This window comes from Salmo salar, chromosome 26, assembly GCF_965601325.2.
Source record: "Salmo salar chromosome 26, fSalSal1, whole genome shotgun sequence".
NCBI lineage: Eukaryota > Metazoa > Chordata > Actinopteri > Salmoniformes > Salmonidae > Salmo > Salmo salar.
This window is the reverse complement of record NC_138316.1, coordinates 55,747,501-55,763,286: the sequence shown is the minus strand read 5'-3', so window position 1 is coordinate 55,763,286 and position 15,786 is coordinate 55,747,501. Positions and strand designations below refer to the sequence as shown.

Sequence of the window (15,786 nt, the reverse complement as noted above, 5' to 3'; positions counted from 1 at the left end):
ACTGCTCTAATATACTATACTCTATATTATACTATACAGCTCTGATACTATACTTTATATTACACCTTTTTAGTTAGCAACATGACAGTACCAGACATTATTCTACAATGTAGAAAATAGTAAAAATAAAAACCCTGGAATGAGCAGGTGTGTCTAAACCTTTGACTGGTACTGCGTGTTTCAGCCATGTCCATTCGTTGAGGGAGGCAGGTAGCCTGGTGGTTAGAGGAGGCAGGATAGACTAGTGGTTAGAGGAGGCAGGATAGACTAGTGGTTAGAGGAGGCAGGATAGACTAGTGGTTAGAGGAGGCGGGAGGGTAGCCTGGTGGTTAGAGGAGGCGGGAGGGTAGCCTGGTGGTTAGAGGAGGCAGGATAGACTAGTGGTTAGAGGAGGCAGGATAGACTAGTGGTTAGAGGAGGCAGGATAGACTAGTGGTTAGAGGAGGCAGGATAGACTAGTGGTTAGAGGAGGCAGGATAGACTAGTGGTTAGAGGAGGCAGGATAGACTAGTGGTTAGAGGAGGCAGGATAGACTAGTGGTTAGAGGAGGCAGGATAGACTAGTGGTTAGAGGAGGCAGGATAGACTAGTGGTTAGAGGAGGCAGGTAGACTAGTGGTTAGAGGAGGCAGGATAGACTAGTGGTTAGAGGAGGCAGGATAGACTAGTGGTTAGAGGAGGCAGGATAGACTAGTGGTTAGAGGAGGCAGGATAGACTAGTGGTTAGAGGAGGCGGGAGGGTAGCCTGGTGGTTAGAGGAGGCGGGAGGGTAGCCTGGTGGTTAGAGGAGGCGGGAGGGTAGCCTGGTGGTTAGAGGAGGCAGGATAGACTAGTGGTTAGAGGAGGCAGGATAGACTAGTGGTTAGAGGAGGCAGGATAGACTAGTGGTTAGAGGAGGCAGGATAGACTAGTGGTTAGAGGAGGCAGGATAGACTAGTGGTTAGAGGAGGCAGGATAGACTAGTGGTTAGAGGAGGCAGGATAGACTAGTGGTTAGAGGAGGCAGGATAGACTAGTGGTTAGAGGAGGCAGGTAGACTAGTGGTTAGAGGAGGCAGGATAGACTAGTGGTTAGAGGAGGCAGGATAGACTAGTGGTTAGAGGAGGCAGGATAGACTAGTGGTTAGAGGAGGCGGGAGGGTAGCCTGGTGGTTAGAGGAGGCAGGATAGACTAGTGGTTAGAGGAGGCAGGTAGACTAGTGGTTAGAGGAGGCAGGTAGACTAGTGGTTAGAGGAGGCAGGATAGACTAGTGGTTAGAGGAGGCAGGATAGACTAGTGGTTAGAGGAGGCAGGATAGACTAGTGGTTAGAGGAGGCGGGAGGGTAGCCTGGTGGTTAGAGGAGGCAGGATAGACTAGTGGTTAGAGGAGGCAGGATAGACTAGTGGTTAGAGGAGGCAGGATAGACTAGTGGTTAGAGGAGGCGGGAGGGTAGCCTGGTGGTTAGAGGAGGCAGGATAGACTAGTGGTTAGAGGAGGCAGGATAGACTAGTGGTTAGAGGAGGCGGGAGGGTAGCCTGGTGGTTAGAGGAGGCGGGAGGGTAGCCTGGTGGTTAGAGGAGGCGGGAGGGTAGCCTGGTGGTTAGAGGAGGCGGGAGGGTAGCCGGGTGGTTAGAGGAGGCAGGAGGGTAGCCGGGTGGTTAGAGGAGGCGGGAGGGTAGCCTGGTGGTTAGAGGAGGCGGGAGGGTAGCCTGGTGGTTAGAGGAGGCGGGAGGGTAGCCTGGTGGTTAGAGGAGGCAGGATAGACTAGTGGTTAGAGGAGGCAGGATAGACTAGTGGTTAGAGGAGGCAGGTAGACTAGTGGTTAGAGGAGGCAGGATAGACTAGTGGTTAGAGGAGGCAGGATAGACTAGTGGTTAGAGGAGGCAGGATAGACTAGTGGTTAGAGGAGGCAGGATAGACTAGTGGTTAGAGGAGGCAGGTAGACTAGTGGTTAGAGGAGGCAGGATAGACTAGTGGTTAGAGGAGGCAGGATAGACTAGTGGTTAGAGGAGGCAGGATAGACTAGTGGTTAGAGGAGGCAGGATAGACTAGTGGTTAGAGGAGGCAGGATAGACTAGTGGTTAGAGGAGGCGGGATAGACTAGTGGTTAGAGGAGGCGGGAGGGTAGCCTGGTGGTTAGAGGAGGCAGGATAGACTAGTGGTTAGAGGAGGCAGGTAGACTAGTGGTTAGAGGAGGCAGGTAGACTAGTGGTTAGAGGAGGCAGGATAGACTAGTGGTTAGAGGAGGCAGGATAGACTAGTGGTTAGAGGAGGCAGGATAGACTAGTGGTTAGAGGAGGCGGGAGGGTAGCCTGGTGGTTAGAGGAGGCAGGATAGACTAGTGGTTAGAGGAGGCAGGATAGACTAGTGGTTAGAGGAGGCAGGATAGACTAGTGGTTAGAGGAGGCGGGAGGGTAGCCTGGTGGTTAGAGGAGGCAGGATAGACTAGTGGTTAGAGGAGGCAGGATAGACTAGTGGTTAGAGGAGGCGGGAGGGTAGCCTGGTGGTTAGAGGAGGCGGGAGGGTAGCCTGGTGGTTAGAGGAGGCGGGAGGGTAGCCTGGTGGTTAGAGGAGGCGGGAGGGTAGCCTGGTGGTTAGAGGAGGCAGGAGGGTAGCCGGGTGGTTAGAGGAGGCGGGAGGGTAGCCTGGTGGTTAGAGGAGGCGGGAGGGTAGCCTGGTGGTTAGAGGAGGCGGGAGGGTAGCCTGGTGGTTAGAGGAGGCAGGATAGACTAGTGGTTAGAGGAGGCAGGATAGACTAGTGGTTAGAGGAGGCAGGTAGACTAGTGGTTAGAGGAGGCAGGATAGACTAGTGGTTAGAGGAGGCGGGAGGGTAGCCTGGTGGTTAGAGGAGGCGGGCGGGTAGCCTGGTGGTTAGAGGAGGCGGGAGGGTAGCCTGGTGGTTAGAGGAGGCGGGCAGGTAGCCTGGTGGTTAGAGGAGGCGGGAGGGTAGCCTGGTGGTTAGAGGAGGCGGGCTGGTAGCCTGGTGGTTAGAGGAGGCGGGCTGGTAGCCTGGTGGTTAGAGGAGGCGGGAGGGTAGCCTGGTGGTTAGAGGAGGCGGGAGGGTAGCCTGGTGGTTAGAGGAGGCGGGAGGGTAGCCTGGTGGTTAGAGGAGGCGGGAGGGTAGCCTGGTGGTTAGAGGAGGCGGGAGGGTAGCCTGGTGGTTAGAGGAGGCGGGAGGGTAGCCTGGTGGTTAGAGGAGGCGGGAGGGTAGCCTGGTGGTTAGAGGAGGCGGGAGGGTAGCCTGGTGGTTAGAGGAGGCGGGAGGGTAGCCTAGTGGTTAGAGGAGGCGGGAGGGTAGCCTGGTGGTTAGAGGAGGCGGGAGGGTAGCCTGGTGGTTAGAGGAGGCGGGAGGGTAGCCTGGTGGTTAGAGGAGGCGGGAGGGTAGCCTGGTGGTTAGAGGAGGCGGGAGGGTAGCCTGGTGGTTAGAGGAGGCGGGAGGGTAGCCTGGTGGTTAGAGGAGGCGGGAGGGTAGCCTGGTGGTTAGAGGAGGCGGGAGGGTAGCCTGGTGGTTAGAGGAGGCGGGAGGGTAGCCTCCCCTCTAACCGGTTGTATTCACCAGGTGAGCTGACTGTGATTGGTTGTGTTCTCCAGGTGAGCGGACTGTGATTGGTTGTGTTCTCCAGGTGAGCTGATCAGTGTGATTGGTTGTGTTCTCCAGGTGAGCTGACTGTGATTGGTTGTGTTCTCCAGGTGAGAGTACGGTCCTGCAGTTCAAGTCCAACAGTACTATGTCTAACCGGATCAAACTGACCTGGCAGCGCTACAGACCTCCAGACTATAGAGACCTCATCTCCTTCATACTGTACTACAAGGAGGCGTAAGTTACTCTGCCATCAGTCTGTCTGTACTTCCTCTCTATAACCCGTCAGTCTGTCTCTCCTTCCTCTCCTTCCTCTCTATAACCCATCAGTCTGTCTCCTTCCTCTAACCCGTCAGTCTCTCTCTCCTTCCTCTCCTTCCTCTAACCCGTCAGTCTGTCTCTCCTTCCTCTAACCCGTCAGTCTGTCTCTACTTCCTCTCCTTCCTCTAACCCGTTAGTCTGTCTCTACTTCCTCTCCTTCCTCTAACCCGTCAGTCTGTCTCTACTTCCTCTCCTTCCTCTAACCCATCAGTCTGTCTCTACTTCCTCTCCTTCCTCTAACCCATCAGTCTCTCTCCTTCCTCTAACCCATCAGTCTGTCTCCTTCCTCTAACCCGTCAGTCTCTCTCCTTCCTCTAACCCATCAGTCTGTCTCCTTCCTCTAACCCATCAGTCTGTCTCTACTTCCTCTCCTTCCTCTAACCCATCAGTCTGTCTCTACTTCCTCTGTATCCTCTAACCCGTCAGTCTCTCTCTCCTTCCTCTAACTCGTCAGTCTCTCTCTCCTTCCTCTAACCCATCAGTCTCTCTCCTTCCTCTAACCCATCAGTCTCTCTCTCCTTCCTCTAACCCATCAGTCTGTCTCTACTTCCTCTCCTTCCTCTAACCCATCAGTCTCTCTCTCCTTCCTCTAACCCATCAGTCTCTCTCTCCTTCCTCTCCTTCCTCTAACCCATCAGTCTCTCTCTCCTTCCTCTAACCCATCAGTCTGTCTCCTTCCTCTAACCCATCAGTCTGTCTCCTTCCTCTCTATAACCCATCAGTCTCTCTCTCTCCTTCCTCTCCTTCCTCTAACCCATCAGTCTCTCTCTCCTTCCTCTAACCCATCAGTCTCTCTCTCCTTCCTCTAACCCATCAGTCTCTCTCTCCTTCCTCTCTATAACCCATCAGTCTCTCTCTCTCCTTCCACTAACCCATCACTCTCTCTCCTTCCTCTCTATAACCCATCAGTCTCTCTCTCCTTCCTCTCCTTCCTCTAACCCGTCAGTCTGTCTCTCCTCCAGGGCGTACCAGAACACCACAGAGTTTGACGGCCTGGATGGTTGTGGTTCTAACAGTTGGAACATGGTGGATGTGGACCTTCCCCAGGAGAAGAGTTCTGACCCGGGGGTTCTGCTGTCCCCTCTCAAGCCCTGGACCCAGTACGCCATCTACGTCAAGGCCATCACTCTGGTGGTAGCGGACAGACACATCATGGGAGCCAAGAGTGAAGTGGTTTACATCAGAACCAGCCCCTCAGGTAAAGGACAGGGGTGGAGGGGGTTAGGGTGGAGGGTGTAGGGGGTTAGGGGGTAGGGGTTAGGGTGGAGGGGGTTAGGGTGGAGGGTGTAGGGGGTTAGGGTGTAGGGGTTAGGGGTGTAGGGGTTAGGGGGTTAGGGTGGAGGGTGTAGAGGTGGAGGGGGTTAGGGTGGAGGGGGTTAGGGTGGAGAGGGGGAGGGGGTTAGGGTGGAGGGGTTAGGGTGTAGAGGTGGAGGGGGTTAGGGTGTGATGTAATATCTGTTTCCTGTAGAGCCGTCCATGCCCCTGGATGTGATGTAATATCTGTTTCCTGTAGAGCCGTCCATGCCCCTGGATGTGATGTGATATCTGTTTCCTGTAGAGCCGTCCATGCCCCTGGATGTGATGTGATATCTGTTTCCTGTAGAGCCGTCCATGCCCCTGGATGTGATGTAATATCTGTTTCCTGTAGAGCCGTCCATGCCCCTGGATGTGATGTAATATCTGTTTCCTGTAGAGCCGTCCATGCCCCTGGATGTGATGTAATATGTTTCCTGTAGAGCCGTCCATGCCCCTGGATGTGATGTAATATCTGTTTCCTGTAGAGCCGTCAATGCCCCTGGATGTGATGTAATATCTGTTTCCTGTAGAGCAGTCCATGCCCCTGGATGTGATGTAATATCTGTTTCCTGTAGAGCCGTCCATGCCCCTGGATGTGATGTAATATCTGTTTCCTGTAGAGCCGTCCATGCCCCTGGATGTGATGTAATATCTGTTTCCTGTAGAGCCGTCCATGCCCCTGGATGTGATGTAATATCTGTTTCCTGTAGAGCCGTCCATGCCCCTGGATGTGATGTAATATCTGTTTCCTGTAGAGCCGTCCATGCCCCTGGATGTGATGTAATATCTGTTTCCTGTAGAGCCGTCCATGCCCCTGGATGTGATGTAATATCTGTTTCCTGTAGAGCCGTCCATGCCCCTGGATGTGAGAACGTACTCTAACTCCCAGACCAGCCTGGTGGTCCGCTGGTCTCCTCCTGCCTTCCCCAACGGGAACCAGACCTACTACCTGGTCCGCTGGCAGCAACAGGCTGAAGACCGAGAGCTGTACCAGCACAACTACTGTTCTAAAGGTTAGTACCCTGACCGCTCCGCCCTGACCGCTCTACCCTGACCCCTCCGCCCTGACCCCTGACCGCTCCACCCCTCCACCCTGACCCCTCCGCCCTGACCCCTCCGCCCTGACCCCTGACCGCTCCACCCCTCTACCCTGACCCCTCCGCCCTGACCCCTGACCGCTCCACCCCTCCACCCTGACCCCTCCGCCCTGACCCCTCCGCCCTGACCCCTCCGCCCTGACCGCTCCACCCCTCCACCCTGACCCCCTCCACCCTGACCCCCTCCACCCTGACCCCTCCCCTGACCCCTCCACCCCTCCACCCTGACCGCTCCACCCTGACACCTCCCCTGACCCCTCCGCCCTGACCCCTGACCGCTCCACCCCTCCACCCTGACCCCTCCGCCCTGACCCCTCCGCCCTGACCCCTCCGCCCTGACCGCTCCACCCCTCCACCCTGACCCCCTCCACCCTGACCCCTCCCCTGACCCCTCCACCCCTCCACCCTGACCGCTCCACCCTGACACCTCCCCTGACCCCTCCACCCTGACCGCTCCACCCTGACACCTCCCCTGACCCCTCCACCCTGACCCCTCCACCCCTCCACCCTGACCGCTCCACCCTGACACCTCCCCTGACCCCTCCACCCTGACCCCTCCACCCTGACCGCTCCTCTCCTCTCCTCAGAACTGAAGGTCCCGGTCCGTATAGCTGCTACAGGGTGGACTGACATGGAGGAGGACCTGAAGCCTCCTAAACCAGAGGTTGGTGTGGGGGACAAGCCGTGCTGTCCCTGTCCTAAATCTGTCGTGGACCTGGAGGCGGAGGCTGCCGACGCTTCCTACAGGAAAGTCTTCGAGAACTTCTTACACAACTCTATCTTTACCCCCAGGTAAGCAGATCACAGGCCGTAACACACACACACACACACCCCTACCTGGGGATGATCCAGCAGAACACAACCAGAACCTTCTGAAATGGAAACCAATATGAGCAGCAGTCTTGTTGGACATTTATACTGAACCAAAATATAAACACAACATGTAAAGTGTTGGTCCCATGTTTAATGAGCTGAAATAAAAAGATCGGGGGGACGGACGGCCCGTCTCGGGGCCGGGGGGGACGGACGGCCCGTCTCGGGGGCGGGGGGACGGACGGCCCGTCTCGGGGGCGGGGGGACGGACGGCCCGTCTCGGGGGCGGGGGGACGGACGGCCCGTCCTGGGGCGGGGCGACGGACGGCCCGTCTCGAGGGCGGGGCGACGGACGGCCCGTCTCGGGGGCGGGGGGACGGACGGCCCGTCTCGGGGGCGGGGGCGACGGACGGCCCGTCTCGGGGGCGGGGGCGACGGACGGCCCGTCTCGGGGGGCGGGGGGACGGACGGCCCGTCTCGGGGGCGGGGGCGACGGACGGCCCGTCTCGGGGCCGGGGGGGACGGACGGCCCGTCTCGGGGGCGGGGGGTCTGGCTGGAAATGTAGAGGAGTCCGTCTGGAATAGTCATGGACCACATTCAGAGGAGATGAAGCAACAGGACTGACTGGATCAATGTAATAGAGGGAGATTCTAACTGAACAATCGTCTGCTGAACATCAAGGCCGTGTTGACCATTGAAAGGATTCCACCACAGGGTATTTGTTGACTAGTGTATTATAGTGTTTGGACGACTGTGATTGTCACTCCCACATCCCTCTGCTCTCTCTCCCTCTCCTCCAGACCTCCAGACCGGCGCCGTCGAGATCTATTTGGCGTGGCTAACCGTACCGTCCACCGCGGTGTCACCACCTACCCTAACGCCACGTCGCCTGACCTTTGGGCCAACGCTACGGAGGCCGAGTTAGCGGACAGGGAGTATGACTTCGTAGAGTCGGCAGTCAGCGAGCGGGAGCTCCAGATATCTGGTCTGCAGCCGTTCACGGTTTACCGGATCGACATCCACGCCTGTAACCAACAGGTGAAACGCTGCAGCGCTGCAGAGTTCATCTTCTCCAGGACCAAACCTGCAGGTCAGAACTAAACATTTCCCATAGTGAGTTAAGTTACTCAGCGCTGCAGAGTTCATCTTCTCCAGGACCAAACCTGCAGGTCAGAACTAAACATTTCCCATAGTGAGTTAAGTTACTCAGCGCTGCAGGACCAGTTAGAAAGGTAACTTCGATCAACTCAGAGTTCAACTCGGGATAACTGATCATACGAAAGTGGCTCAACTTTTAGCCAGGTACATTTCTATGGCAACCAATCATTCAGAACTAACCTGCAGGCTAACTCAGGGCTAACTCAGGGCTAACTCCACTATCCTGCATTCAGAACTAACCTGGTCCAGGGCAGGCTAACTGAGGGCTAACTCAGGGCTAACTCCACTATCCTGCATTCAGAACTAACCTGGTCCAGGGCAGGCTAACTCGGGGCTAACTCGGGGCTAACTCGGGGCTAACTCGGGGCTAACTCGGGGCTAACTCGGGGCTAACTCGGGGCTAACTCCACTATCCTGCATTCAGAATTAACCTGTGTACACATGCTGCTGTTCCTCCTGTGTTCTTCCCCCCTCTGCTCTGTGTACACATGCTGCTGTTCCTCCTGTGTTCTTCCCCCCTCTGCTCTGTGTACACATGCTGCTGTTCCTCCTGTGTTCTTCCCCCCTCTGCTCTGTGTACACATGCTGCTGTTCCTCCTGTGTTCTTCCCCCCTCTGCTCTGTGTACACATGCTGCTGTTCCTCCTGTGTTCTTCCCCCCTCTGCTCTGTGTAAATGTCCAGACACGTGAAACTTAGCGCCCAGTGGAACTTCAGTATGACTTTAATACAGTAATTTTATGGACGGGAGCGGGGAAAGAGCTTGGTGATCGTGTAAGACTGCATTAAGGATATGTAGTAACGGCTATATCAGCCTATTTCGCTGAATTTGCGAGGTTACGTTTCACACATTTTTTTTCTTTTGGTTTTCGGTAAAAATGAAAATGTGGCACTGACTCGCCCACACATGGATCGGTGTTTTCAGCATTGTCTCAATGAGGAGTCGGGCGTTGGGCTGGAGTTCGCTGGTAGGGGGACGAGCAATATCCACAGCCGTAGTACGGATGAAGCCTGAGAGAGAATGTGAAGCTGGTTAACTGAAGCTGTTTAACTGAAGCTGTTTAACTGAAGCTGGTTAACTGAAGCTGGTTAAGTTTATTAAAGCGTGAATAGATTTAGCTTGCTTCATAGTAAACCCCTTAGGAATGTGAAGCTAACTGAAGCTGGTTAACTGAAGCTGGTTAACTTTATTAAAGCCTGAATAGATTTAGCTTGCTTCATAGTAAACCCCTTAGGAATGTGAAGCTGGTTAACTGAAGCTGGTTAACTGAAGCTGGTGAACTGATGCTGGTTAACTTTATTAAAGCGTGAATAGATTTAGCTTGCTTCATAGTAAACCCCTTAGGAATGTGAAGCTGGTTAACTGAAGCTGGTTAACTGAAGCTGGTGAACTGATGCTGGTTAACTTTATTAAAGCGTGAATAGATTTAGCTTGCTTCATAGTAAAACCCCTCTGGTGTTGTCTGTATGTAACATGCTGTGTAATGCCTCGTACCTACAGAGAAGGCAGATGACATCCCAGGCCCAGTGATCTGGACCGGAGAGGATGATTCTGTGTTCCTCCGCTGGCCTGAACCCTCGTCCCCCAACGCACTCATCCTCATGTACGAGATCAAGTTCAGACTGGGCACTGAGGTAAGATACACCTCTCCACTGTTCCCTTCTCCACGGCGGTGAGGATGATAGCTGATAAGTTGACATATTGTATGGAGGGTTTAACCCAGTGATGTTGGTGTGATGCAGGACGGCTGCTCAGAGCTAGCTAACTACCTGCAGTAGTCAGTCTAACCCAGTAATGTTGGTGTGATGCAGGACAGCTGCTCAGAGCTAGCTAGCTACCTGCAGTAGTCAGTCTAACCCAGTAATGCAGGACAGCTGCTCAGAGCTAGCTAACTACCTGCAGTAGTCAGTCTAACCCAGTAATGCAGGACAGCTGCTCAGAGCTAGCTAACTACCTGCAGTAGTCAGTCTAACCCAGTAATGTTGGTGTGATGCAGGACGGCTGCTCAGAGCTAGCTAACTACCTGCAGTAGTCAGTCTAACCCAGTAATGCAGGACAGCTGCTCAGAGCTAGCTAACTACCTGCAGTAGTCAGTCTAACCCAGTAATGTTGGTGTGATGCAGGACGGCTGCTCAGAGCTAGCTAACTACCTGCAGTAGTCAGTCTAACCCAGTAATGTTGGTGTGATGCAGGACGGCTGCACAGAGCTAGCTAGCTACCTGCAGTAGTCAGTCTAACCCAGTAATGTTGGTGTGATGCAGGACAGCTGCTCAGAGCTAGCTAGCTACCTGCAGTAGTCAGTCTAACCCAGTAATGTTGGTGTGATGCAGGACAGCTGCTCAGAGCTAGCTAACTACCTGCTGTAGTCAGTCTAACCCAGTAATGTTGGTGTGATGCAGGACAGCTGCTCAGAGCTAGCTAACTACCTGCAGTAGTCAGTCTAACCCAGTAATGCAGGACGGCTGCTCAGAGCTAGCTAGCTACCTGCAGTAGTCTAACCCAGAGCTAGCTAGCTAACTACCTGCATCCGTGTTGTAGAAGCAGTAGTCTAACAGCGTGTTTTCTCTTGTCTGTCCAGTCAGAGAAGCACGAGTGTGTCTCTCGCCAGCTGTACAGAGAGCAGCGCGGCGCCAGGCTCAATAACCTGGGACCTGGTAACTACTCTGCACGGGTCAGAGCCACCTCCCTGGCTGGCAACGGATCCTGGACTGAACCCGTCTCCTTCTATGTGGTACAGGCCCAGCGTAAGATATATATTATCATCCACTATTCAACACTACAATCACTCTGTCTCTCATGGAATACCTTATCACATGTTAATACCAGGGTATGGAATACCTTATCACATGTTAATACCAGTCTGTATGGAATACCTTATCACATGTTAATACCAGGGTATGGAATACCTTATCACATGTTAATACCAGTCTGTATGGAATACCTTATCACATGTTAATACCAGGGTATGGAATACCTTATCACATGTTAATACCAGGGTATGGAATACCTTATCACATGTTAATACCAGTCTGTATGGAATACCTTATCACATGTTAACACCAGTCTGTATGGAATACCTTATCACATGTTAATACCAGGGTATGGAATACCTTATCACATGTTAATACCAGTCTGTATGGAATACCTTATCACATGTTAATACCAGTCTGTATGGAATACATTATCACATGTTAATACCAGTCTGTATGGAATACCTTATCACATGTTAATACCAGTCTGTATGGAATACATTATCACATGTTAATACCAGTCTGTATGGAATACATTATCACATGTTAATACCAGTCTGTATGGAATACCTTATCACATGTTAATACCAGTCTGTATGGAATACCTTATCACATGTTAATACCAGTCTGTATGGAATACATTATCACATGTTAATACCAGGGTATGGAATACCTTATCACATGTTAATACCAGGGTATGGAATACCTTATCACATGTTAATACCAGTCTGTATGGAATACCTTATCACATGTTAATACCAGTCTGTATGGAATACCTTATCACATGTTAATACCAGGGTATGGAATACCTTATCACATGTTAATACCAGGGTATGGAATACCTTATCACATGTTAATACCAGTCTGTATGGAATACCTTATCACATGTTAATACCAGTCTGTATGGAATACCTTATCACATGTTAATACCAGGGTATGGAATACCTTATCACATGTTAATACCAGTCTGTATGGAATACCTTATCACATGTTAATACCAGGGTATGGAATACCTTATCACATGTTAATACCAGGGTATGGAATACCTTATCACATGTTAATACCAGGGTATGGAATACCTTATCACATGTTAATACCAGTCTGTATGGAATACCTTATCACATGTTAATACCAGTCTGTATGGAATACCTTATCACATGTTAATACCAGTCTGTATGGAATACATTATCACATGTTAATACCAGTCTGTATGGAATACCTTATCACATGTTAATACCAGTCTGTATGGAATACATTATCACATGTTAATACCAGTCTGTATGGAATACATTATCACATGTTAATACCAGTCTGTATGGAATACCTTATCACATGTTAATACCAGTCTGTATGGAATACCTTATCACATGTTAATACCAGTCTGTATGGAATACATTATCACATGTTAATACCAGTCTGTATGGAATACATTATCACATGTTAATACCAGGGTATGGAATACCTTATCACATGTTAATACCAGTCTGTATGGAATACCTTATCACATGTTAATACCAGTCTGTATGGAATACCTTATCACATGTTAATACCAGTCTGTATGGAATACCTTATCACATGTTAATACCAGTCTGTATGGAATACCTTATCACATGTTAATACCAGTCTGTATGGAATACCTTATCACATGTTAATACCAGTCTGTATGGAATACCTTATCACATGTTAATACCAGTCTGTATGGAATACCTTATCACATGTTAATACCAGTCTGTATGGAATACCTTATCACATGTTAATACCAGGGTATGGAATACCTTATCACATGTTAATACCAGGGTATGGAATACCTTATCACATGTTAATACCAGTCTGTATGGAATACCTTATCACATGTTAATACCAGGGTATGGAATACCTTATCACATGTTAATACCAGTCTGTATGGAATACCTTATCACATGTTAATACCAGGGTATGGAATACCTTATCACATGTTAATACCAGGGTATGGAATACCTTATCACATGTTAATACCAGGGTATGGAATACCTTATCACATGTTAATACCAGGGTATGGAATACCTTATCACATGTTAATACCAGTCTGTATGGAATACCTTATCACATGTTAATACCAGTCTGTATGGAATACCTTATCACATGTTAATACCAGTCTGTATGGAATACCTTATCACATGTTAATACCAGGGTATGGAATACCTTATCACATGTTAATACCAGTCTGTATGGAATACCTTATCACATGTCTTATCCACACTATTTAATGTGTACCCTGGTCCACCAGTGTAATACTGTATTTAATGTGTATCCTGGTCCACCAGTGTAATACTGTATTTAATGTGTATCCTGGTCCACCAGTGTAATACTGTATTTAATGTGTTACCTGGTCCACCAGTGTAATACTGTATTTAATGTGTATCCTGGTCCACCAGTGTAATACTGTATTTAATGTGTATCCTGGTCCACCAGTGTAATACTGTATTTAATGTGTACCCTGGTCCACCAGTGTAATACTGTATTTAATGTGTACCCTGGTCCACCAGTGTAATACTGTATTTAATGTGTACCCTGGTCCACCAGTGTAATACTGTATTTAATGTGTATCCTGGTCCACCAGTGTAATACTGTATTTAATGTGTACCCTGGTCCACCAGTGTAATACTGTATTTAATGTGTACCCTGGTCCACCAGTGTAATACTGTATTTAATGTGTACCCTGGTCCACCAGTGTAATACTGTATTTAATGTGTACCCTGGTCCACCAGTGTAATACTGTATTTAATGTGTACCCTGGTCCACCAGTGTAATACTGTATTTAATGTGTACCCTGGTCCGCCAGTGTAATACTGTATTTAATGTGTACCCTGGTCCACCAGTGTAATACTGTATTTAATGTGTATCCTGGTCCACCAGTGTAATACTGTATTTAATGTGTACCCTGGTCCACCAGTGTAATACTGTATTTAATGTGTATCCTGGTCCACCAGTGTAATACTGTATTTAATGTGTTACCTGGTCCACCAGTGTAATACTGTATTTAATGTGTATCCTGGTCCACCAGTGTAATACTGTATTTAATGTGTATCCTGGTCCACCAGTGTAATACTGTATTTAATGTGTATCCTGGTCCACCAGTGTAATACTGTATTTTATGTGTACCCTGGTCCACCAGTGTAATACTGTATTTAATGTGTATCCTGGTCCACCAGTGTAATACTGTATTTAATGTGTATCCTGGTCCACCAGTGTAATACTGTATTTAATGTGTATCCTGGTCCACCAGTGTAATACTGTATTTAATGTGTACCCTGGTCCACCAGTGTAATACTGTATTTAATGTGTATCCTGGTCCACCAGTGTAATACTGTATTTAATGTGTATCCTGGTCCACCAGTGTAATACTGTATTTAATGTGTATCCTGGTCCACCAGTGTAATACTGTATTTAATGTGTACCCTGGTCCACCAGTGTAATACTGTATTTAATGTGTACCCTGGTCCGCCAGTGTAATACTGTATTTAATGTGTACCCTGGTCCGCCAGTGTAATACTGTATTTAATGTGTATCCTGGTCCGCCAGTGTAATACTGTATTTAATGTGTACCCTGGTCCACCAGTGTAATACTGTATTTAATGTGTATCCTGGTCCACCAGTGTAATACTGTATTTAATGTGTACCCTGGTCCACCAGTGTAATACTGTATTTAATGTGTATCCTGGTCCACCAGTGTAATACTGTATTTAATGTGTACCCTGGTCCACCAGTGTAATACTGTATTTAATGTGTATCCTGGTCCACCAGTGTAATACTGTATTTAATGTGTATCCTGGTCCACCAGTGTAATACTGTATTTAATGTGTATCCTGGTCCACCAGTGTAATACTGTATTTAATGTGTACCCTGGTCCACCAGTGTAATACTGTATTTAATGTGTACCCTGGTCCACCAGTGTAATACTGTATTTAATGTGTACCCTGGTCCACCAGTGTAATACTGTATTTAATGTGTATCCTGGTCCACCAGTGTAATACTGTATTTAATGTGTACCCTGGTCCACCAGTGTAATACTGTATTTAATGTGTACCCTGGTCCACCAGTGTAATACTGTATTTAATGTGTATCCTGGTCCGCCAGTGTAATACTGTATTTAATGTGTACCCTGGTCCACCAGTGTAATACTGTATTTAATGTGTACCCTGGTCCACCAGTGTAATACTGTATTTAATGTGTACCCTGGTCCACCAGTGTAATACTGTATTTAATGTGTACCCTGGTCCACCAGTGTAATACTGTATTTAATGTGTACCCTGGTCCACCAGTGTAATACTGTATTTAATGTGTACCCTGGTCCACCAGTGTAATACTGTATTTAATGTGTACCCTGGTCCACCAGTGTAATACTGTATTTAATGTGTACCCTGGTCCACCAGTGTAATACTGTATTTAATGTGTACCCTGGTCCACCAGTGTAATACTGTATTTAATGTGTACCCTGGTCCACCAGTGTAATACTGTATTTAATGTGTACCCTGGTCCACCAGTGTAATACTGTATTTAATGTGTACCCTGGTCCACCAGTGTAATACTGTATTTAATGTGTACCCTGGTCCACCAGTGTAATACTGTATTTAATGTGTATCCTGGTCCACCAGTGTAATACTGTATTTAATGTGTACCCTGGTCCACCAGTGTAATACTGTATTTAATGTGTATCCTGGTCCACCAGTGTAATACTGTATTTAATGTGTATCCTGGTCCACCAGTGTAATACTGTATTTAATGTGTACCCTGGTCCACCAGTGTAATACTGTA

At 49.5% G+C, this 15,786-nt stretch overlaps 1 protein-coding gene across 2 annotated transcripts in view; it reads left to right on the top strand.

Annotated features, from left to right (window-relative positions):
• The window catches only part of LOC106588078 (insulin-like growth factor 1 receptor), a 113,035-nt gene that overhangs the window by 65,992 nt on the left and 31,257 nt on the right, over nucleotides 1–15,786 (top strand). For both annotated transcript variants that reach the window (XM_082969878.1, XM_082969879.1), the window contains exons 4-10: nucleotides 3,668–3,794; nucleotides 4,841–5,076; nucleotides 6,020–6,187; nucleotides 6,859–7,063; nucleotides 7,886–8,175; nucleotides 9,743–9,876; nucleotides 10,821–10,986. In XM_082969878.1, the coding sequence (XP_082826004.1) occupies nucleotides 3,668–3,794; nucleotides 4,841–5,076; nucleotides 6,020–6,187; nucleotides 6,859–7,063; nucleotides 7,886–8,175; nucleotides 9,743–9,876; nucleotides 10,821–10,986 (1,326 nt within the window). The remainder of the gene's footprint in view (nucleotides 1–3,667; nucleotides 3,795–4,840; nucleotides 5,077–6,019; nucleotides 6,188–6,858; nucleotides 7,064–7,885; nucleotides 8,176–9,742; nucleotides 9,877–10,820; nucleotides 10,987–15,786) is intronic.